General features: G+C 36.7%; 1 protein-coding gene across 3 annotated transcripts in view; it reads right to left on the reverse strand.

The window, feature by feature from the left end:
• LOC149779984 (N-acyl-phosphatidylethanolamine-hydrolyzing phospholipase D-like) overlaps positions 1-25,377 on the reverse strand; it is a 54,525-nt gene extending 29,148 nt beyond the window's left edge. Inside the window, exons 1-2 of one of the 3 annotated variants that reach the window (XM_089936707.1) lie at positions 25,230-25,377; positions 20,352-20,595 (exon numbers count right to left, since the gene is read on the reverse strand). In XM_089936707.1, coding sequence (XP_089792833.1) covers positions 20,352-20,507 — 156 coding nt within the window. In that variant the 5' untranslated portion in view covers positions 20,508-20,595; positions 25,230-25,377. Of the gene's footprint in view, positions 1-20,351; positions 20,596-23,846; positions 24,550-24,603 lie in introns of those variants that run through there. The other 2 variants (XM_089936708.1, XM_089936709.1) reach the window with 2 other exon arrangements.
• Between the last annotated feature and the right edge of the window lie 440 nt (positions 25,378-25,817).

Raw genomic sequence — 25,817 nt, forward strand, 5'->3', positions numbered from 1 at the left:
TGAAATCGCTGATACGTTGAACTTAACAAGTGTTGACCCAGGTGAAATAGTTGTATTTCAAGACCGCCAGGGTAAATTGAAATCCAGTAATGTGTCGCTGGATGACGTTTTAACACGACAGCGTGATGCCGCCGAGAACGCTATCGCGCTGTATACCGGCGACGGACGACTCAAACCAGGTCAACATCTGTCGACGATAACATCAATCCAAGACGGTTTTATAAGGTTGGATAGATCGGTGACCGAACTTGACGCGCAGGTGAAAAATCTATCGCCGGTATACAACTCATTACCGCTAGTTTTTTTGGGACCCCGACGGTAACCGAACCGAATCTTGCGGGGATAAAAAATACTATTTCGGAGTTTACAACACTGTTGGGCCAATTTTACACGTTACGAAAAAATGTTAACAGGATCGATGACAACTTTGATAAATTCTTTGGTAAAAAAAATATCAAGCTGGATGAGATTACAACAACTATAAATGATATCACTGCGTATGGGCAGGAAATAGGAACAATCAAAACTGATGTTGCAGCGAACAAGAATAATATAGACGCGCATAAACAGGAAATAGAAATAATCAAAAATGATGCTGCAGCGAACAGAAGGTATGTAGAAGCGCATGGACAGGAAATAGAAATAATCAAAACTGATGCTGCAGCGAACAAAGGGAGTGTAGTCGCGCATACACAGGAAATAGAAATAATTAAAACTGATATTGCAGCGAACAGAAGGTATATAGAAGCGCGTGGACAGGAAATAGGAACAATCAAAACTGATGTTGCAGCGAACAAAAGGAGTGTAGGCGCGCATACACAAGAAATAGGAACAATCAAAGCTAATGTTGCAGCGAACAAGAATAATATAGACGCGCATACACAGGAAATAGGAACAATCAAAGCTAAAGTTGCAGCGAACAAAAGGAGTGTAGACGTGCATACACAGGAAATAGGAGCAATCAAAACTGATATTGAAGCGAACAAAAGGAGTGTAGACGCGCATACACAGGAAATAGGAACAATCAAAACTGATGTCGAAGCGAACAAAAAAAATGTAGACGCGTATTGGCGGGGAATAGGAATAATCAAAACTGATGTTGCAGTGAACAAAAAAAGTATAGACGTGCATATATATGAAATAGGAACAATAAAACTTGATGTTGCAGCGAACAAAAAAAGTATGACCGAGAATACACGGGAAATAGAAACAATCAAAACTTATGTTACAGCGATTAAAGACAAACTACCTAGAATGACAGAGCAACTCGAAAAAATAAAAATCCCTCATGAGAACGCCATCAACACAGTGTACACAATTCGGCATGGATCATTCGATTGGACTCCTACACAGAATATAGTAAATATCACCGCAACTGTTAAGGGCATTTATCGATTGACACTGGTTTCAATGATGCAGTTTAATATATTATCGTCGAGTTCATTCGGGTTTAACAATACAATATCAATAATTATGGACAAGGACGAAACTGAACCGTTTACAATTATGACCGTTGATAGAAATTTAGTCAGGGCAAACATTACATGGTATGTGGAATTCGTGGTGGATCTAAGTAAGTAATTGAAAACAATAGTTCTTTTAGAATAAAAATGACCACCAAAGCAATTGAATCAGAGGTATTACCGATGTCACATCAATATCGATTCGATACCGCAAAAGAATTCTCCGCGAACTTGAAAACGCTTTCCGAACAATACCGCGCAAAAATAAAAAAATACCGTCGTAAAATGACCGCCATCGACGTGGCCGTATACTCGGTGTCCGGTATAGTAGCTAGTGCCGGTGTCATTTCATCCACGATGACCATGATGGCTCCAATCACCGTTTCAATCGCTATCTCCGCGGCGACAACAATTGCTGGAGTCGCCAACGCAATCGCTAGAAAGATATCATCATGTTCTCAGAAAAAACTCAACGAGTATACAGTAAAACATCAAATAGTATCCGACGCGTACTCAAAATTATCCAGGTTAATCTCGTTGTCGATTGATAATTCGTTCATATCTGATGTTGAATTCTCCACGATGGTCCAGTTGTATGGCTCCGTGATGTCAAAAATCGAAAATTTTCAACTGGAAGCCGAAAACACTTCAATGGGCTTAAAACAAGCAGGTTGTCAAAATTAGACACTAAAAACAACGAATAATAATAATGTCACTAACCCCCGAAGGGTTTCAGTTGCTTCAACGGATCGCGGAGAACACCACTCTGGTACAAACAAGTATGATATCGATAACGTCAACGAAACCCGAATTCAGTGTGAACTTCCCATCACCGGTTCCAGTGAAGGATTTTTTGTTGTTGTTGTGGGGTTTAACGCCATTTTTCAGCACGATAGGCTATACATGGCGGCCAGTATTAATGGTGGAGGAAGAACCCGGAAAACCCTGGAAAGAACCACCGACCCACGAGAAGCTACTGACAAGCTTTCTCACATGCCCACATTGGCTTCCAGTGAAGGAAATAGCGCTGGCAAAATTGCGAGTATATCACAGTTGGCCTAATATCCGAGCGGATGCATTTAACGGACAACAACCTAATAACTCGCTGGTTTTTGCATGGACAAATAAACCCGATGGGACCCTAGACTGGAAGGAGGTTACAATACCAACTGGGTCATACCAAATAGAACAAATCAATAAAGAATTTCAACGCAGGATAAAATCAATCACAGGAAAAGAATCAAAAATCGCTATTACGGTTCATGAACCGACGTTATCGTCGACGATTGAAATAAGCACACCGGGGTATATGGTTGATATTTATAACAGTTCAATAAGAACCATACTAGGATGGCCTAAGAATCCACCTCATGGAATCCCCGAGGACTTGCACACGAGTGCGCAATCGTATCATGAGATTGATCCCACTTATCGAGATGATTTGTCTATTATAAAAAGCACGTTATTACCCAGTAGGTTTATATTTCAAAACAGGAATACCATGCAATGGTATTTTCCGTATAAGGAAACTCCTGAATCATCCGCCGTGGTCACAGTTGGTTTAAATGATATCACTGGTGCGTTTGCCAAGATTAATTATATTTACCAATCACAACTAGGACAGCTACGGAAAACAAAAGCACAAAAACACGCTGAGGTGTTAAATCAACTTATATCAGACATGGAATATATTAATAAGCGAATCGTTGAGACAATATCCGCTAACAGCGATGATAATAAACAAAAATTTTTAACCGAGTATAATATCACAGAAGACGATTTACCCGATCTTGAGTTTCCAGGATACAACGCACCAGAACTAAGAAAATCTCTTAATGATTTTCTCGGTCCATCAATTATCCTCAGACACGATAACGGAGAGGGTGGTAGGCATATTGCTCCATACAACGTAAATATTGCATCGGTGATAGCAATCAATCTAATGTGTGATGTTATCGAAGGGAGTTACCAGGTGGATACCAAGCAATCAAACCAGACTCAACAGGGGTATATCCTTTATTCATTTTCACCAACAGCCCCTCCGGGATTTTTAATCGTTGAGAGTCCGATTAATCCGGTCTATATGCGATGCCATAATCGGTTTTTAACGAGAATTAATTTCAGACTTACCGATCAGTCAAATAACCTAATTGATCTACAAGAGGAGGAGTTAGTGATCACTCTGTTTGTAAGATCATTGTAACTCTTAGCAGCAGGGGGGGCGATGACATCGACGCGGTCGTCGCGCTTTTTTACCGGACGCTGACGACGCCGGGATCGGCGCGCAGAAGGTATTAATTAAACCAAATGACGATTGGACGATCCCCCGACGACCGTGTCGTTTTTTTTTTACCGGGCGCTGACGACACCGGATCCGCTGAGTGCAGAAAGTATCAATTAAACCAAATGACGATTGGACAAAATGTCTGATTCGCCCCCCCTGCTGCTAATGTTGATACTGATGCTGCTAGATTAACAGATATTTTAATACCTAGACCTCAAACTGTAATACCTTGATCTCAACATGTAATACCTAGATCTCAATATGTAATACCAAGATCTCAATTACATGACAAAAGATCAAGATTGTTAATTCAAAAGGATTGCAATAATACAATGAAAGTCTAAAACAATGGGTGTTCATGTGTGTGTATATTACATACATACGTACGTATGTAATATACACACACATGTACGTACATACATAAATACACACATACATACATACGGTTACCTGTGTTCAGTGATCACATTGTCACAAGAGCCATTACAATTTTCCCAGGCAAAATTCCTATATAAATACCATGTTTTCAACATAACCTGCCCTTGGTGATCAGCAGCCTTGGTTTTACGCTGACTTACGCAGTTACTGGGGTGTATAAGCAGTGAGCGCTCCAAGTATGCAAATTCAAAGTCTTCATTTCTTTGATGAGCATGGCACTGTATTTCATGTTGTGATAGTATTTACTGTACTCCAGTCACACTGTCAGTCAAACTCAAAATTGTCAACATGTTGACTTTGAAAGCAATGTGATTATTATTCTTACAGAAGTGGATCACAGAAATTCTGAATGAAGGAAAAAGTACATATAGCTGAGTTATTGCAGCAGAAATGGAAGTCATCTTTTGTGCCAGTGTCACCATAGATATCTTCATCTATTTACCTGTAATTTAAAGCTATCTACGAAGAAAACATGTTCTTCTTTGAAAACAAAATATGAGTTACATCCCTTTTCAACAGAGTCAGGGGTCATTCAATATTCAAAACATATTCATGAAGGCAGGTGAAGTTTCAGTTTATGAGTCGCAAAGAATAGTCACATATGGCTACTTTTGATTTTCTGTTCATTAGACTTCTCACATAAGCCAAATGTTTATGCCCTTAGCAAGTTGGGCAACTGACTATTCCAGATACTGATTTATAGCCTTGAACAAACTAAGATCGGTGTCAATGATGATTTATAGCCTGAACAAACTAAGATCGGTGTCAATGATGATTTATAGCCTGAACAAACTAAGATCGGTGACAATGATGATTTATAGCCTGAACAAACTAAGATAGGTGTCAATGATGATTTATAGCCTGAACAAACTAAGATCGGTGTCAATGATGATTTATAGCCTGAACAAACTAAGATTGGTGCCAATGATGATTTATAGCCTGAACAAACTAAGATCGGTGTCAATGATGATTTATAGCCTGAACAAACTAAGATTGGTGCCAATGATGATTTATAGCCTGAACAAACTAAGATCAGTGTCAATGATGATTTATAGCCTGAACAAACTAAGATCGGTTTCAATGATGATTTATAGCCTGAACAAACTAAGACTGGTGCCAATGATGATTTATAGCCTGAACAAACTAAGATTGGTGTCAATGATGATTTATAGCCTGAACAAACTAAGACTGGTGCCAATGATGATTTATAGCCTGAACAAACTAAGATCGGTGTCAATGATGATTTATAGCCTGAACAAACTAAGATTGGTGTCAATGATGATTTATAGCCTGAACAAACTAAGATTGGTGTCAATGATGATTTATAGCCTGAACAAACTAAGATCAGTGTCAATGATGATTTATAGCCTGAACAAACTAAGATCGGTGTCAATGATGATTTATAGCCTGAACAAACTAAGATCGGTTTCAATGATGATTTATAGCCTGAACAAACTAAGATCGGTGTCAATGATGATTTATAGCCTGAACAAACTAAGATCGGTTTCAATGATGATTTATAGCCTGAACAAACTAAGACTGGTGCCAATGATGATTTATAGCCTGAACAAACTAAGACTGGTGCCAATGATGATTTATAGCCTGAACAAACTAAGATCGGTGTCAATGATGATTTATAGCCTGAACAAACTAAGATTGGCGTCAATGATGATTTATAGCCTGAACAAACTAAGATTGGTGTCAATGATGATTTATAGCCTGAACAAACTAAGATTGGTGTCAATGATGATTTATAGCCTGAACAAACTAAGATTGGTGCCAATGATGATTTATAGCCTGAACAAACTAAGACTGGTGCCAATGATGATTTATAGCCTGAACAAACTAAGATTGGTGTCAATGATGATTTATAGCCTGAACAAACTAAGATTGGTGCCAATGATGATTTATAGCCTGAACAAACTAAGACTGGTGCCAATGATGATTTATAGCCTGAACAAACTAAGATTGGTGTCAATGATGATTTATAGCCTGAACAAACTAAGATCAGTGTCAATGATGATTTATAGCCTGAACAAACTAAGACTGGTGCCAATGATGATTTATAGCCTGAACAAACTAAGATTGGTGTCAATGATGATTTATAGCCTGAACAAACTAAGACTGGTGCCAATGATGATTTATAGCCTGAACAAACTAAGATTGGTGTCAATGATGATTTATAGCCTAAACAAACTAAGATTGGTGTCAATGATGATTTATAGCCTGAACAAACTAAGATCAGTGTCAATGATGATTTATAGCCTGAACAAAGATCAGTGTCAATGCTGATTTTATTTCTAGGATGGATTAAAATAAGTAATCTTGTGTGGAATATAATTTTGGGAGAGAACAACATATACCTGTAATTATGACTTTCCTGTTTTGATTGCACTTAAAGCAATGTTGATAATGCAATAATAATAATAATAATAATAATAATAACAACAACAACTATATTCGGTGCATGGTATTTGTTCATAAATAAATCTTAAATGGTGAATATGTGCACAATGGACACCTTTGTGCAATGCTCATTTTTGCCTTTTCCCTTGAGTGAACTGAATATATATATATATATATATATATATATATATATATATATATATATATATATATATAAAGAGAGAGAGAGAGAGAGAGGGACAGAGAGAGAGAGAGACAGGCGGATACATAGATAGATATGTATATAAATAGATAGATACATATATAGAACCTTTATATATGCCAGGCATGTTTCACAGTATATTTTGACCAATTGCAAAATATTTCTTTTTCTTGTATTTAATCATACATAATTCCAGAAAAAAGCAGATTAAGCAACACGCTGTTGGGCCCAGGAGACCCATCTATACTGATGGCATACTTTCAAGCATCTCCACTTTGTCAGCTTTGTTATTACAAGAAATACAATTGAAGCTTTGTTTCAAATAAAAGTAATGATACTAAAAATAACTGCATAATAAAAATCAATCAAGCAAACATAAATCCTATCCATGCTTTCCTAACATTGTTCACAGAGTCAACAGCCAATAAAACAGGTTGTTTATGGTAAATTCCCTGTGAATAAGTACCTACTAATTAATAAGTTCACTGGAAAGGCACAGCACTATTATTTTCCTCGGAGTATCCTAGATCTGATATGTACAACTTCCCCCAGGGCATGGTCTGGATGAACAATTTTTAAGGCTACAGCCTATGATACAAACAAACAGATAAAAAGAGGTTGCAGGCCTGTGGGATTTAGTTTGCACATGCCTGTCACAATGTGCAATACACATAACATGTATTAACCTTTAATTCAGTTTGCACATGGATGTCACAATGTGCAATACACATAACATGTATCAACCTTTAATTTAGTTTGCACATGGATGTCACAATGTGCAATACACATAACATGTATCAACCTTTAATTTAGTTTGCACATGGATGTCACAATGTGCAATACACATAACATGTATTAACCTTTACGAATAAGAGAAAGAGAGATGATCAGAATGATAACTTTAATCCAATCAAGTTAAGGAGTCTCAGCAGCAAATAACTGGGCCAGTGCTCATGGCTGATATATCGTATATATTTGCTTATAAGTCAAGGTAAACTGCAAACAACAAAAAGCCTGATCTTCCAAAGCATAATGCTCCTGCAGATCAGGGTCTTTATTGTTTGTTCTACTGATTACTCTAACAAACTTTACAGTCCAAGATCTGCCAGTGCATTATGTGATGGCAGAACTTGGTCTGTGTAATTTGCAGTTGGACTCTTCTTATAACTGAGTATATATGGTACAACAAAACAATGGGATGTTCTGCACAGGATGTCCAAGCAGAAGAATGTTCTCAGTCCAGCTGCTTCAAATATGTGAAAGTCAGCCTCTGTTAACAATGCCGGGCCAGATTTAAGAAACATATACATTCCTAATGGGAAATGAAAATGAACCAAAACACATTATTCTTGTCACAGTATCCAACAAAGTGGCAGACTAGGCGGATGAAACTATGACAACACTATTTTTAAATGTCTATTCAACTGATCAACAAGTATCAGTCAATGAATGAGCTCAATCAGCTTCATGCATTTTATATTTATTTATGGGATTTGCTTTCAAGTCGTTAAAGAGAAGATGTAAAATTTTCCATGGGTCTTATATGTAGATCTTCTATCCCCAAATTTTCCATGGGTCTTATATGTAGATCTTCTATCCCCAAATTTTCCATGGGCCTTATATGTAGATCTTCTATCCCCAAATTTTCCATGGGTCATATATGTAGATCTTCTATCCCCAAATTTTCCATGGGCCCTATATGTAGATCTTCTATCCCCAAATTTTTCATGGGTCTGATATGTAGATCTTCTATCCCCAAATTTTTCATGGGTCTTATATGTAGATCTTCTATCCCCAAATTTTTCATGGGTCTGATATGTAGATCTTCTATCCCCAAATTTTCCATGGGCCTTATATGTAGATCTTCTATCCCCAAATTTTCCATGGGTCTTATATGTAGATCTTCTATCCCCAAATTTTCCATGGGCCTTATATGTAGATCTTCTATCCCCAAATTTTCCATGGGCCTTATATGTAGATCTTCTATCCCCAAATTTTCCATGGGTCATATATGTAGATCTTCTATCCCCAAATTTTCCATGGGCCTTATATGTAGATCTTCTATCCCCAAATTTTCCATGGGTCATATATGTGGATCTTCTATCCCCAAATTTTCCATGGGTCATATATGTAGATCTTCTATCCCCAAATTTTCCATGGGTCTGATATGTAGATCTTCTATCCCCAAATTTTCCATGGGTCATATATGTAGATCTTCTATCCCCAAATTTTCCATGGGTCTTATATGTAGATCTTCTATCCCCAAATTTTCCATGGGTCTGATATGTAGATCTTCTATCCCCAAATTTTTCATGGGTCTGATATGTAGATCTTCTATCCCCAAATTTTTCATGGGTCTGATATGTAGATCTTCTATCCCCAAATTTTTCATGGGTCTGATATGTAGATCTTCTATCCCCAAATTTTCCATGGGCCTTATATGTAGATCTTCTATCCCCAAATTTTCCATGGGTCATATATGTAGATCTTCTATCCCCAAATTTTCCATGGGCCTTATATGTAGATCTTCTATCCCCAAATTTTCCATGGGTCATATATGTAGATCTTCTATCCCCAAATTTTCCATGGGTCATATATGTAGATCTTCTATCCCCAAATTTTCCATGGGTCTGATATGTAGATCTTCTATCCCCAAATTTTCCATGGGTCATATATGTAGATCTTCTATCCCCAAATTTTCCATGGGTCTTATATGTAGATCTTCTATCCCCAAATTTTCCATGGGTCTGATATGTAGATCTTCTATCCCCAAATTTTCCATGGGTCATATATGTAGATCTTCTATCCCCAAATTTTCCATGGGTCTTATATGTAGATCTTCTATCCCCAAATTTTTCATGGGTCTGATATGTAGATCTTCTATCCCCAAATTTTTCATGGGTCTGATATGTAGATCTTCTATCCCCAAATTTTCCATGGGTCTTATATGTAGATCTTCTATCCCCAAATTTTTCATGGGTCTGATATGTAGATCTTCTATCCCCAAATTTTTCATGGGTCTGATATGTAGATCTTCTATCTCCAAATTTTTCATGGGTCATATATGTAGATCTTCTATCCCCAAATTTTCCATGGGTCTTATATGTAGACTTCTATCCCCAAATTTTCCATGGGTCATATATGTAGATCTTCTATCCCCAAATTCTTCATGGGTCTGATATGTAGATCTTCTATCCCCAAATTTTTCATGGGTCTTATATGTAGATCTTCTATACCCAAATTTTCTATGGGTCTTATATGTAGATCTTCTATCCCCAAATTTTCCATGGGTCTGATATGTAGATCTTCTATCCCCAAATTTTCCATGGGCCTTATATGTAGATCTTCTATCCCCAAATTTTCCATGGGTCTTATATGTAGATCTTCTATCCCCAAATTTTCCATGGGTCTGATATGTAGATCTTCTATCCCCAAATTTTTCATGGGTCTGATATGTAGATCTTCTATCCCCAAATTTTTCATGGGTCATATATGTAGATCTTCTATCCCCAAATTTTCCATGGGTCTGATATGTAGATCTTCTATACCCAAATTTTCCATGGGTCTTATATGTAGATCTTCTATCCCCAAATTTTCCATGGGTCTGATATGTAGATCTTCTATACCCAAATTTTCCATGGGTCTTATATGTAGATCTTCTATCCCCAAATTTTCCATGGGTCTTATATGTAGATCTTCTATCCCCAAATTTTCCATGGGCCTTATATGTAGATCTTCTATCCCCAAATTTTCCATGGGTCTTATATGTAGATCTTCTATCCCCAAATTTTCCATGGGTCTGATATGTAGATCTTCTATCCCCAAATTTTTCATGGGTCTGATATGTAGATCTTCTATCCCCAAATTTTTCATGGGTCATATATGTAGATCTTCTATCCCCAAATTTTCCATGGGTCTTATATGTAGATCTTCTATCCCCAAATTTTCCATGGGTCATATATGTAGATCTTCTATCCCCAAATTTTTCATGGGTCTGATATGTAGATCTTCTACCCCCAAATTTTTCATGGGTCTGATATGTAGATCTTCTATCCCCAAATTTTTCATGGGTCATATATGTAGATCTTCTATCCCCAAATTTTCCATGGGTCTTATATGTAGATCTTCTATCCCCAAATTTTTCATGCGTCATATATGTAGATCTTCTATCCCCAAATTTTTCATGGGTCTGATATGTAGATCTTCTATCCCCAAATTTTCCATGGGTCTTATATGTAGATCTTCTATCCCCAAATTTTTCATGGGTCTGATATGTAGATCTTCTATCCCCAAATTTTTCATGGGTCTGATATGTAGATCTTCTATCCCCAAATTTTCCATGGGTCTTATATGTAGATCTTCTATCCCCAAATTTTCCATGGGTCTGATATGTAGATCTTCTATCCCCAAATTTTTCATGGGTCTGATATGTAGATCTTCTATCCCCAAATTTTCCATGGGTCTTATATGTAGATCTTCTATCCCCAAATTTTCCATGGGTCTTATATGTAGATCTTCTATCCCCAAATTTTTCATGGGTCTTATATGTAGATCTTCTATCCCCAAATTTTCCATGGGTCTTATATGTAGATCTTCTATCCCCAAATTTTCCATGGGTCTGATATGTAGATCTTCTATCCCCAAATTTTTCATGGGTCTGATATGTAGATCTTCTATACCCAAATTTTCCATGGGTCTTATATGTAGATCTTCTATCCCCAAATTTTCCATGGGTCTGATATGTAGATCTTCTATCCCCAAATTTTTCATGGGTCTTATATGTAGATCTTCTATCCCCAAATTTTTCATGGGTCTGATATGTAGATCTTCTATACCCAAATTTTCCATGGGTCTTATATGTAGATCTTCTATCCCCAAATTTTCCATGGGTCTGATATGTAGATCTTCTATCCCCAAATTTTCCATGGGTCTTATATGTAGATCTTCTATCCCCAAATTTTCCATAGGCCTTATATGTAGATCTTCTATCCCCAAATTTTCCATGGGTCATATATGTAGATCTTCTATCCCCAAATTTTCCATGGGTCTGATATGTAGATCTTCTATCCCCAAATTTTCCATGGGTCTTATATGTAGATCTTCTATCCCCAAATTTTCCATGGGCCTTATATGTAGATCTTCTATCCCCAAATTTTCCATGGGTCATATATGTAGATCTTCTATCCCCAAATTTTCCATGGGTCTTATATGAATATCTTCTATCCCCAAATTTTCCATGGGTCATATATGTAGATCTTCTATCCCCAAATTTTCCATGGGTCTGATATGTAGATCTTCTATCCCCAAATTTTCCATGGGTCTTATATGTAGATCTTCTATCCCCAAATTTTCCATGGGCCTTATATGTAGATCTTCTATCCCCAAATTTTCCATGGGCCTTATATGTAGATCTTCTATCCCCAAATTTTCCATGGGTCTGATATGTAGATCTTCTATCCCCAAATTTTCCGTGGGTCTGATATGTAGATCTTCTATCCCCAAATTTTCCATGGGTCTGATATGTAGATCTTCTATCCCCAAATTTTCCATGGGCCTTATATGTAGATCTTCTATCCCCAAATTTTCCATGGGTCATATATGTAGATCTTCTATCCCCAAATTTTCCATGGGTCTGATATGTAGATCTTCTATCCCCAAATTTTCCATGGGTCTGATATGTAGATCTTCTGTCCCCAAATTTTTCATGGGTCTTATATGTAGATCTTCTATCCCCAAATTTTCCATGGGCCTTATATGTAGATCTTCTATCTCCAAATTTTCCATGGGTCATATATGTAGATCTTCTATCCCCAAATTTTCCATGGGTCTTATATGTAGATCTTCTATCCCCAAATTTTCCATGGGTCTGATATGTAGATCTTCTATCCGCAAATTTTCCATGGGTCTGATATGTAGATCTTCTATCCCCAAATTTTTCATGGGTCTTATATGTAGATCTTCTATCCCCAAATTTTCCATGGGCCTTATATGTAGATCTTCTATCCCCATATTTTTCATGGGTCTGATATGTAGATCTTCTATCCCCAAATTTTCCATGGGTCTTATATGTAGATCTTCTATCCCCAAATTTTTCATGGGTCTGATATGTAGATCTTCTATACCCAAATTTTCCATGGGTCTTATATGTAGATCTTCTATCCCCAAATTTTTCATGGGTCTTATATGTAGATCTTCTATCCCCAAATTTTCCATAGGCCTTATATGTAGATCTTCTATCCCCAAATTTTCCATGGGTCATATATGTAGATCTTCTATCCCCAAATTTTCCATGGGTCTGATATGTAGATCTTCTATCCCCAAATTTTCCATGGGTCTGATATGTAGATCTTCTATCCCCAAATTTTTCATGGGTCTTATATGTAGATCTTCTATCCCCAAATTTTCCATGGGCCTTATATGTAGATCTTCTATCCCCAAATTTTCCATGGGTCATATATGTAGATCTTCTATCCCCAAATTTTCCATGGGTCTTATATGTAGATCTTCTATCCCCAAATTTTCCATGGGTCTGATATGTAGATCTTCTATCCCCAAATTTTCCATGGGTCTGATATGTAGATCTTCTATCCCCAAATTTTTCAAGGGTCTTATATGTAGATCTTCTATCCCCAAATTTTTCATGGGTCTGATATGTAGATCTTCTATCCCCAAATTTTTCATGGGTCTGATATGTAGATCTTCTATCCCCAAATTTTCCATGGGTCTTATATGTAGATCTTCTATCCCCAAATTTTTCATGGGTCTGATATGTAGATCTTCTATCCCCAAATTTTCCATGGGTCATATATGTAGATCTTCTATCCCCAAATTTTCCATGGGTCTGATATGTAGATCTTCTATCCCCAAATTTTCCATGGGCCTTATATGTAGATCTTCTATCCCCAAATTTTCCATGGGTCATAGATGTAGATCTTCTATCCCCAAATTTTCCATGGGCCTTATATGTAGATCTTCTATCCCCAAATTTTCCATGGGTCATATATGTAGATCTTCTATCCCCAAATTTTCCATGGGTCTTATATGTAGATCTTCTATCCCCAAATTTTCCATGGGTCTGATATGTAGATCTTCTATCCCCAAATTTTCCATGGGTCATATATGTAGATCTTCTATCCCCAAATTTTTCAAGGGTCTTATATGTAGATCTTCTATCCCCAAATTTTCCATGGGCCTTATATGTAGATCTTCTATCCCCAAATTTTTCATGGGTCTGATATGTAGATCTTCTATCCCCAAATTTTCCATGGGTCTTATATGTAGATCTTCTATCCCCAAATTTTTCATGGGTCTGATATGTAGATCTTCTATACCCAAATTTTCCATGGGTCTTATATGTAGATCTTCTATCCCCAAATTTTTCATGGGTCTGATATGTAGATCTTCTATCCCCAAATTTTCCATGGGTCTTATATGTAGATCTTCTATCCCCAAATTTTCCATGGGTCTTATATGTAGATCTTCTATCCCCAAATTTTCCATGGGCCTTATATGTAGATCTTCTATCCCCAAATTTTCCATGGGTCATATATGTAGATCTTCTATCCCCAAATTTTCCATGGGTCTTATATGTAGATCTTCTATCCCCAAATTTTCCATGGGTCATATATGTAGATCTTCTATCCCCAAATTTTCCATGGGTCTGATATGTAGATCTTCTATGGGTCTAATATGTAGATCTTCTATCCCCAAATTTTTCATGGGTCTGATATGTAGATCTTCTATCCCCAAATTTTTCATGGGTCTTATATGTAGATCTTCTATCCCCAAATTTTTCATGGGTCTGATATGTAGATCTTCTATACCCAAATTTTCCATGGGTCTTATATGTAGATCTTCTATCCCCAAATTTTTCATGGGTCTGATATGTAGATCTTCTATCCCCAAATTTTTCATGGGTCTGATATGTAGATCTTCTATCCCCAAATTTTTCATGGGTCTGATATGTAGATCTTCTATCCCCAAATTTTTCATGGGTCTTATATGTAGATCTTCTATCCCCAAATTTTCCATGGGTCTTATATGTAGATCTTCTATCCCCAAATGATAAGACCCAAGGATAAGTTATAATAATGTTTCATACAAATGAACCTCCCAGTCAGGAGGGTCTCCCATCACTCACAGAAATCTCCCTTATATGCAAAATTATTCTTGAAAATTTGTATTTTTTTATAAAAAAATTCTCACCTTGCTTCTCGTATATTTATGGTAATATTGCCTGTGTTCACATGACTGAACTGGCATAAGAAGGGCAGTACAATTTAGCTGCTAATTTCAAGAAGCAACAAACAATTAACATCTCTTTGAGTCAGATTCGCTTCACTGTCTTAAGTTTGTCAATGTGGACTATTTTGTGTGATCAGAAGTAATTCTGAACCAATTAAAGACATTAACTGATTGTGGTTGGATTACTAAAGCACTGAATCAGCATAAAATATTTAGCATTACTTTGATTCTCTCTGCAGGGTCAGTTCTGTGTCAGTGCTTAAAGTTGTTGAGATGGACTAGAGTCTATCCTGTGTTTGATCAGTAGTAATTTGAAATATCACACAAATTTCAGTGATGGAAGGAAACATGAATTTGAGTGGTTGGAATCTAGTTCACAGGACATGAATATGCATTCTGTTTTTCCTATAAAGCTAATTTATAGGTCCGCTATGATGGTAAAAATGACATTCCACATCGTACAGAAAGTTCATCATCATCAAAACATAATAAATTGAACAACAAATACACCATCACTGAAATCCATGTTTGCAGAATCTGCATCAACTGTGGATCATGATGTATGTGCCAAGACAATGTCTGACAACTTTATAGCCAAACATAATCTCCTATTTACTGCAGTAGATCATTTTTCAGGTACAGTCAAATAATGATTTCTGACTTGGAAATCACACAAAAGTTTGCATACAGACAAACACTACTCACTTAGTGACCCAGTCTTTGGGTCCTCAAAGGGATAAGAAAATTACAGACATATGCCACAATTAAATATTTGCCATTCTCATTAGAAGTACTCCCTCTTTTAAAGTCAAACTCCTAACCACATTTTGCAAATCTCCCAATTTGTCCTAAGCTGACTTATGTGTTTTGTCACATGTAAGGCTGCTATTATTTTAAAAAAACACTCCAAAAAATGTCTTTCAAATATAGCAAAAATTAATTTTTAATATTACATTTAATATTTCTTACAATGTATCAATAAATGGTCAGTTTCCACTAATTTCAATGACTTTAAGTATCATGAAGCAGAAGTTTGACATTCTAGAGAGAAAATCATTCACACAGATGCAGTGATCTCAGCTTCCAGCATTTTGAGTCAAAACAGTCATGTAGTCATGTTAAAAGTGGTTTTACTTATGTAATACTTATCTGTTGCTATTGCTTACCTTTCCAGGATTTATATTACCCTCATCCATAAAAAATATTCCATCCTCTCATATGGAAAGTTCTAAAAGTTCAAAATCAAAAAGAACACCGACAATCTGTCTGCTACATTACAGGCCCAAGCACAGTAGCCATCCTCTCCCTTAGGAACACAGACTACTCATGGAACATGTGTGCGTGTGTGATTTGAATTTTTAATGTAGCTTTAAAAAAGTTTCAGTCATATCGCTATGATGTCTGCATGGTGGCAGTTACAGTGATGTCTAGCACTGGGGCATTATGCCTCAGGCATGCAGCATCATGTCCCACCCAGTCGCATTATCCTGACACCAGGCCAACCATTCCTAACACTAACCTCTTAATGTTAAGCGCCTAGTGAGGCAGATGTTAGTACCATTTTTATAAATCTTTGGTATGACTTGGCTGGGGTTCGAACCTGCAATCTCCTGCATCCGAGGTGGACACTCAAACCACTTAGGCCACTGGAGCAGTCCCTCATGGAACATAACAATGGGATGGAAGGATGGAACATGGCGATAGCAACAGGTAAGTATTATATCATTCAAATTAGTTTTACAAAAACAGTTTTTATATCAATAATACATTACCTGTCACTAATGAACTGCTGAATTTGTTGGTGTAATGGGAGGCTAATGACCTAAAAACTGGTATAAAATAGGATGTACTCAACCATTCTGTATGAATGTCCACTACTGTAAGTTGGTGTCAACTTAGGCCATTTACCACAAAGAAAATATGTCTTTGCTATAGTGTACCAAAGACTGAAAGCAGAAGGAGAAATGAGCATGAGACCACCAAAGAGTGACTTTCATAATATAACCCAGTGATGATGGGACCACCAAAGAGTGACTTTCATAATATAACCCAGTGATGAATGAGTCAGATGGACCCATAGGTAGCAAAAGCTTGAACCTCATTGGCATTAATCCTCATGAAAGGAAGGTCTTTCTCATTAAGGGACAGAAAACTCCTCTTGATTGTGAGGACAAGCCACCTAGAAATAGTGGAATCAAAAATATCAATAAAAGAGAGAACAGACACTTCCTGCACCTTCTTCTCACTTTAAGCAGCCAACTAGAACTGTAAAGCTCTACATGGGTACAAGAGTTGATCTTGATCCCCAGCAGAGATACAACTGAGACTGGGGATGGCACAAGAGTTGATCTTGATCCCCAGCAGAGATACAACTGAGACTGGGGATGGCACAAGAGTCAATCTTGATCCCCAGCAGAGATACAACTGAGACTGGGGATGGCACAAGAGTCGATCTTGATCCCCAGCAGAGATACAACTGAGACTGGGGATCTCGGTAGGGAATGGAGTTACCAAAAGAAGCAGGTTTTTCTGGCAAAAACCTAGTTGAAAAATGAGAGAAGCAGATTCATAATATCCATTGAACTTAAACAACTTTTTTTTCTATAGACAGGGCATGAAGTTCACTCTTTTTCTATATACAGGGCATGAAGCTCACTCTTTTTCTATAAACAGGGCATGAAGTTCACTCTTTTTCTATAGACAGGACATGAAGCTCACTCTTTTTTCTATAGACAGGGCATGAAGTTCACTCTTTTTCTATAGACAGGGCATGAAGTTCACTCTTTTTTCTATACACAGGGCATGAAGTTCACTCTTTTTTTATAAAGACAGGGCATGAAGTTCACTCTTTTTCTATAGACAGGGCATGAAGTTCACCATTTTCTATAGATAGGGCATGAAGTTCACCGTTTTCTATAGACAGGGCATGAAGTTCACTCTTTTTCTATAGACAGGGCATGAAGTTCACTCTTTTTTCTATAGACAGGGCATGAAGTTCACTCTTTTTCTATAGACAGGGCATGAAGTTCACCATTTTCTATAGACAGGGCATGAAGTTCACTCTTTTTCTATAGACAGGACATGAAGTTCACTCTTTTTTCTATAGACAGGGCATGAAGTTCACTCTTTTTCTATAGACAGGGCATGAAGTTCACTCTTTCTTCTCTTGGACATTAAAGGGAGCATCAAAACAGTTTTAAAGGTAAGGTTCATGAAACAAGCTTTACCCAACAGTTTTTTTGGGGTGGGGATGACAAAGACACAATAAGCACAGAAGATTCCATCTGGGCATTATTAAATGAGACACTAGTTTCTGCAGTTAAAAATACTGGCTGAGGTCAGAAATATTTCATCCAGACAGAACAGATAACCTCATTTGACAAGTACTTCTACTAAAGTGATCAAAACATATATTTTGTTATTTAAATGCAAGCACAGACTACTCCTTTAGCATAATTGTTTTGCTTCAAATGCAACACCTCATGCTGAAATCTTCCGCATAATCAATTAAAAAATATTAAAGACTCATTACTGCCATTTAATCAGTTCATAAATGAACCAGACACTTGTGCTGATAAAGGGCCTTTCATTATTAATTTCACTGCATTGACTCAAAGAGTAATCTGCTCATGGGTATCAGTGTTGAGTAAACACAATATAAATGATCATTTAAAGCAGTGCTAAGTAATCATGTCAGATTCATTTTAACTATTTTAACTGGCTGATAATTTGGTCACTTAGCCCAATATGCAGTCAAGCAGTAATAGAACTTGTTTCACATTTATCAATGACCACTGACTTTAGGATGTGAATGAATAAATGTAGAAACATTCAAACATTCATTATGCCCTCTCTGAATGGCCTGGAAAAGGCAGATAAAGTGATTAAAATATGAAAACAGCACTTGCCCAAATTGTTTTAAAATAGGAAAACAAAACACTTGTCAAGACAAGCACTATGGAAAATTTTACTTGTCTGACTGAAAATGTATAGTTCAAGATATCAGGCTATGGGATTTGATCAGCCTGGATCCTGTACCCTTTTGGGATCCAGAACTGCCCTTCTCCAGTGATGAAATAATCTTCTCATGAGATGGACCCCAATTCCTACTGGGATCCAACGATTATCTTCTCCTGAGTCCTATGAAGCCCTGTCATATTTGTCTTTGACTTCAATCTGATTTTATGAAGAAAATCATGCAAACCAAATGTCAAAAACTGCTAATATTTGTACAAATTATCAAGTCCTTTTCACTGACTGAAACACAAATTGCTATTTACATATTGCTATTTACATATTGCTATTTACAAATTGCTATTTACAAATTGCTATTTACATATTGATGCTTAAGTTTCAAGACACAAGCTGGTACCTTTTCATCATCAAATGAAATCAGGCAGTGATAGCTTCCTCAGGAAAGGGTTAATAGTCAATCAGTTACTAAAATGCATTCCTTTGAATCTTCAAGAGCTTGTTGATGCAAATTATATCAACACCAGCTATTTGATGCATGCAATACATTTTGCTTTGGGCTACAACACAACACTGAAACTACCTGGCTAGGTCAAGAGAGCATCTCAAAAGCCATGAACTACTGTTGCTCAATGTACATCTAAGAAACAATCATAAAGTCATTTTTGTGTTCCTAACAGAAGAAGGCGACTTAAGTCACCCACTTCACCTGGTAGCATGACCCCTGGAGCATGGGCCTGGGGGGGGGGGGGACTGGACCTCTCAATTTTTTCATGTAATGGCAGAATGGAATTTTTAATTGATGATGGTAATTTCCATCCTGGAAAGGTAAGTAACACAACAGCAACAGGTCAGGTATAAATGATATTAAAATAAGAGATACACTGTACTGCAATTACATATTTGTTCACCAATTAATTTTTAGTCTTGTTTATGCTTCATTATGGACTCGAATGATTCTAAGTATATATGATTAAACAGTTTAAGAATTTTTAATATGGTCATAATAGCTCCCATATCCTGCCAAACAAAATACCAACAAATTTTTTAATATCTTATGTGTTTGGAAGGAAAGTTTTATCATTGCTGATAACTTTCATTTATTGTACCTATAAAGCTTGATGGCAGTAATTTTAATCCTTTTAAATTAGTAATTATGTGGTCTAACTAAAATGACACTTAAATTTAAAAAGTATAGAGAAGTCTCCCAAAAATAAACTTATTCAATGCACATTTACAAGCATCTTCTTTACCCAAGAATTCAGTTTTGTAATGTGTAGTTCATCCTACTATTTACATCAATTCATCAATATAGTTACTTTTTGTATAATTACATACAAACCTGTTCATTGTTCAGAGGAATGTTTTTGTTATCCTTCTCTTTGAGAAGCCACCTCATGAAAGCCCATACACCAGGTCGTTGCCATGGTTCCCATGGATTTTCCCAGCAGCCCTTCACTTTCTTTGCCTGAAACAACTCTCCCTCTGTTTCTGCCATCAACTTGGTTACTGTTTCATCAACTTGGTTACTGTTTCATTTACTTGGTTACTGTTTCATCAACATATAAAAGTGTAAAGCTAGGGAACTAAAAGCAAAGAAAATAATAATAATAATAATAATAAATTATTTGGTTTCATTACATTTTAATGAAGAAACAACTTGTTCTGGCCAGCAAACAGTAACCATTTACAACAAATTCTTTTCCATTTACAAGGGGCAGCAATAACATGATTTTCAAAATGGCTGCCATGGTGGCCACACTGGATGTCAGATTGGCTCCATTTTCATTAAGTACCAACTAGACATCATAAGAAGTCTTCTGGTTAAAATCCAATGTCAATATGACTATCTATCTAGGAGAAGTAGAACTAAGATTTTCAAGCTAGCTGCTGTGGTGTCCTTACTTAACATCAGATTTACAAAATTTTTATTTAAGATCAACATCACACAATAAGAAGTTTTCCAGTGAAAACTTCATGTCAATATCACTTTCTGTTCAGGGGTAGCATAAACAAGATTTTCAAGATGGCTGCAATAGTGGTAATACTGGTTGTCAGATCAGCACAGTTTTCATCTTGTACAAACCAGACATCATAAGAAGTCCTTTAGTGAAAACCCATGTTGATAGGACCATCCATTCAAATAGCCACACTGGTTATCAGATATATCCATCCATTTCAAGATGGTCATTGTGATAGCCATTTGGGATATCTGAGTGCAACCATTTTAATCTAGGACCAACTAGACATCACAAGAAGTCTTTTAGGAAAACCCCTGTGTCAATATGACTTTCCATTCAGGAGTCATAGTGATAATAAGATTTTCAAGATGACTGCTGTATAGAAAACATTGGATGTCAAATTGACACCATTTTCAATTTGGAAAAACTTGACCTTGGGATGAATGCATGTGTAAAATGTCATTGCAACTCTCCAAGTAGTTTAGATGGAGCAGTGATAACAAACTTGTGCTGAGAGATAAATGTCAGATGGACAACGGGCCATCACTTAGTGTCTTCTTATCAGTATAGAGCTAAAAAGGAACATTTTTATTGTGTCCTCTTAACATTAGTTACTACAACAAATATTTATATTCCTTTAGATCCATCTGCACAGTGACCTCTGTCTGCTTGGGTTCGAGTCTCGGATTCGGCCAATGTGGGTATGTAAGAAAGCTTGCCAGTAGCTTCTCGTGGGTTGGTGGTTCTTTTCAGGGTTTTCCCGGGTTCTTCCTCCACCATTAATACTGGCTGCCATGTATAGCCTATCGTGTGCTGAAAAATGGCATTAAAGCACTACAACAACAACCATCTGCACAGTGCAAATACCCATACATGTACTACATAACAGTTGTCAATTTCATCCCTCTCAACCTCTCATCTTCTAAACTACACTACCCTGACATCATCTCAATCAGTCATGTTTTTGTGAATAATTACATCTCCAACAACCTGTCTTGAATAAAATACACTAATAAAAATATACATATACTTAACACAGTCACGTACATTAGTAAGTAGCTTAAAGATGACATGTGGGTTTTTACTGCTGTTGTTGTTTTGCTTTATTACATCTGAAAGTTTCAATTGGTTCAAATATGTTTCACCACATTTCATTTGCCCACTGTGTGGGCATGACACATGTCAAATGTGTGATTAAACAATCATAACGGTAATTATATTGTCAAGCGTGTGATTAAAGGCTCATAAATGTAATTATATTTGTAAAATTCAACATAAATTTGCTACAGAAACAACCATTCTGTAAAGTTTGTTGAACTACTTTGTCATGAATAATGAAAATAGACTTAATATCATTTACATCATAACAAGATTCCTCAGGAATTTCCATACATTCCTTATGGACAGAAACTACCAATGTACAGGTACAATGAAAAGGTACCATGGTACCTACCACCAGGAAAAATACCACCATAAACCAGTATACCAGAAATACCATTCACATCTACTAATAATATTACAACCACAACAAAGAACACACTAACAGTCATCAAGAGATATATCAAAACAAGAAAAGAAAAACAAAGATAAATGAAACAGCATATAAAACATATGTAAGACCTCTTCTAGAGTATCCATCCACTGTTTTTGATCCATGGCAAAAGAAACATTATCATCAAATATGTGATACAATCAAGTACCTATGTAGCAGACCTTGACAAACCCACTACAACACCCCCAAACTTAAATGTTTTAAAATAGGGCTGTCAGATATTTTTAACAACTACTATAACACTAGTACTGTAAGTACTATGCTAGACAAGTTTAGGCTATCAACACATGAGGATGCAAAATATAATATCTTTGTATGTTCAATACAATTAGAAATAAAGTTGTCAAAATTTATATTTTTCTTACATCCTTATCACCGAAAGGTGAACTGAAAGGCAGAGTATTCTCCAGTCAAAAACAGACTTACACATTCTTTCTTCTCAAGGACCAATGGAACATGAAACACCTTACATACCTGGTAAGTCTCAAACCATGCAATTTTAAATGCTGGTAAATACCTAACAATATGCATTTAAAGACTGGTAAATACCTAACCATATGCATTTAAAGGCTGGTAAATACATAACCAAATTGCATTCAAAGGTTGGTAAATACCAAACGATATGCATTTAAAGACTAGTAAATACCTAACCATATGCATTTAAAGGCTGGTAAAATACCAAAGCAAGCAACATGTACAGGCTGGTAAATACCTAACTATATGCATTTAAAGACTGATAAATACCAAAGCAAGCAAAATTTAAAGGCTGGTAAATATGTTATCAAACCAAGCAAATTTAAAGCCTGGTAAATACCAAACCACGTTTATTAAAAGGCTGGCAAATACCTAAGCAAGCAAATTTAAAGGCTGGTAAATACCTAAGCAAGAAAATTTAAAGGCTGGTAAATACCAACGCATATGCATTTAAAGTCTGCAGTCATACAATCTATAATCATCCAACTCAGTAATAAGATATTTCATCCATCAATACAGGATCTCAAACATGTGGCCTGCAGGCCACATGTGGACCGACAAGCCGTATCCTGTAGCCTGCAAAATGATTAGTTTGTTTCTATTTACTATTTCAGCCACCTGTCATAAAAAGGTGAGGACTTACTGAGGTGGTGCTCTACAGTTTCATGTTTTGCACCTGGGTTAGATTCTTAAAGAAAAAGAATTTTTTCCATTTTCCTCACTGGTTATACTGGCTATTAGAAAAAAACTTATATAGATAAGTATTGTTGAAAGAACTTTTAATTCCCAATATTTTGGTGTATGACTGATGTGCGTAATATGGGTTATAGATTATACAGATTGCCCTTACTTCAGATGTGCACCTTTAAAAAACTGCAGCATTGCTTGGTCATTGTCACTTCTTGGACTTCGGAGGTAAATTGTAAAAAGAAGAGCTAATAACATTTTTACATTCTGCATTCATTCATTACATTTTCAGAAGCCGGTATTCCCAGTCTGCCAAAATTTCCTTTCCCTGTTTTAATAACTGCTGAAGATAGCGTACTTTAGACTAATTAAGGCTGACGTTTTGAGCACAAGGGAGCAGTCATTTTAGTTAGCTGTATGCTCAGATCATGTACAATTTCCACGAGTAAAATATCCAAAGAAATGTCAGACACAGTACATAAAATTAACTCAGAAGTATGCCAATATTCTCTCCATTGTGTTTGCTGCAAATGTAAACAACTTCACCTTACATCTGCCACTCTCAGAAGTTCATTCTGTAATATCTGTAGTGCCACCCCACCCCACCCCCAAGCTGGGAGGTTCAGAATCTAAAGGTACAGTCTGGCCAAAAGTTGCAATTTCAGAATGACTGATCCCTGTCAATGTTGTGCATATGTATGGATATGCAGTCCCAGATTTCTTATCTCATGTTATAAAAAAAAATCTGTTTTACTCAATGGAAATGAAATACAATAGGAATCATTTAGACTTTATAAAAATGTTGACATTGCTTTATATTGCTTACTGATAGAACTTTACAGTCTGAGCAGTTAGCAGTGTGAACACACATTGGTTTGATAAAAAAAGATCTTGTTATTACTTGTGTTAATAAAACTCACTGCTCGAAAGGCTTGGATCATGTAGGGTGTAAACCAATTGGATTGGTTTGATCCAGGAAGACAACAGTGGATCTTGGAACTCAACTGGTGTGTGCATGTATACAACCCTACACAGTGTACATCAGGAAGGAACTGGTGGTGTGGAAAAAAGGGCTACTTCTGTCACCAAAGAGGGGTTTGCCTACCCGTGTAAGTCACAAGAAAGAATAACGAGGAGGCGCTTCAGGCAGAAGCAGGTGTTTCAAGCAAACAGGAGTGACCAGTTGCTCAACCTATTATCAGATCCTATGTAAGCTTCTGAGCCTAGGCAGACTGGTCAGTTTTGTCACCATAGGGACGTCCAATTAGGCTTAGTGAATCAATCAAGTGCCTTCGGATCTACGGTATTAAACTGGCTAGATATTCTCGAACAATGGCCAGATTTCACTTTTGTTATATCAAAATTAAAACTGATAGGGGGTTTGTTTAGGTAGGCGATTATATCACGTGCTAAATGGAAGTTGGGGAGGGTGTTTTTAGTTTCTCGGACAAAATCAAGGATCTGTGGCAAAGAAAAATTTAACTGTAACATTAACATTTCAATTGCAATTTGTTCATCGGTTTCTTGTTCGCGCTCAGAGTAATACTTTGTCATGAGAGTTTGGAGTATCCGGCAGGTACACAGTCGCTGAACATCCAAGTCAGTCTGTGCAAAATAGATGCAACCAACCATGAATCTTTCATGTACATTCGACTTGTAAGACTTAAACCTCCATTAAACAATCCGTCATGGGACATAACTCTAACCGAATAAGAAATTTTATTTTTAAGTCGGAGTTGCATTACACCACAGGTGATCGACGCAAGCTAAGAGACTCCCATAGTATGTTTAACATAGTCTTTTGTCAGAACGGGTCATGGGGGTAATCTGAGGTAATTTCGTTACTCGGTATGATTTATTTCCCACAGGTTGTTAGTTTTTTTTTGTTTTTTTTTTTTTAACATTAAGCTCGCGTCGAGCACCTGTGCATTACACAATAAGAACCATAAGCTTGCTGGAGCTAACTTGTCGACTTTAAACGACCATTCATTTAATAATCATATGGTACTTACTTAAAATTGTGATGTTCCTATTGTTTGGGTTTTTTTAAGTGTTAAAATACACGTAATGGCTGGCCATTACACAACAAAAGCTATTCCACCTCCATCACCACCACCACCACCACCCTCATAAT

Source organism: Sinohyriopsis cumingii, chromosome 16 (genome assembly GCF_028554795.1).
Source record: "Sinohyriopsis cumingii isolate HCF-2022 chromosome 16, ASM2855479v2, whole genome shotgun sequence".
Taxonomy (NCBI): Eukaryota; Metazoa; Mollusca; class Bivalvia; order Unionida; family Unionidae; genus Sinohyriopsis; species Sinohyriopsis cumingii.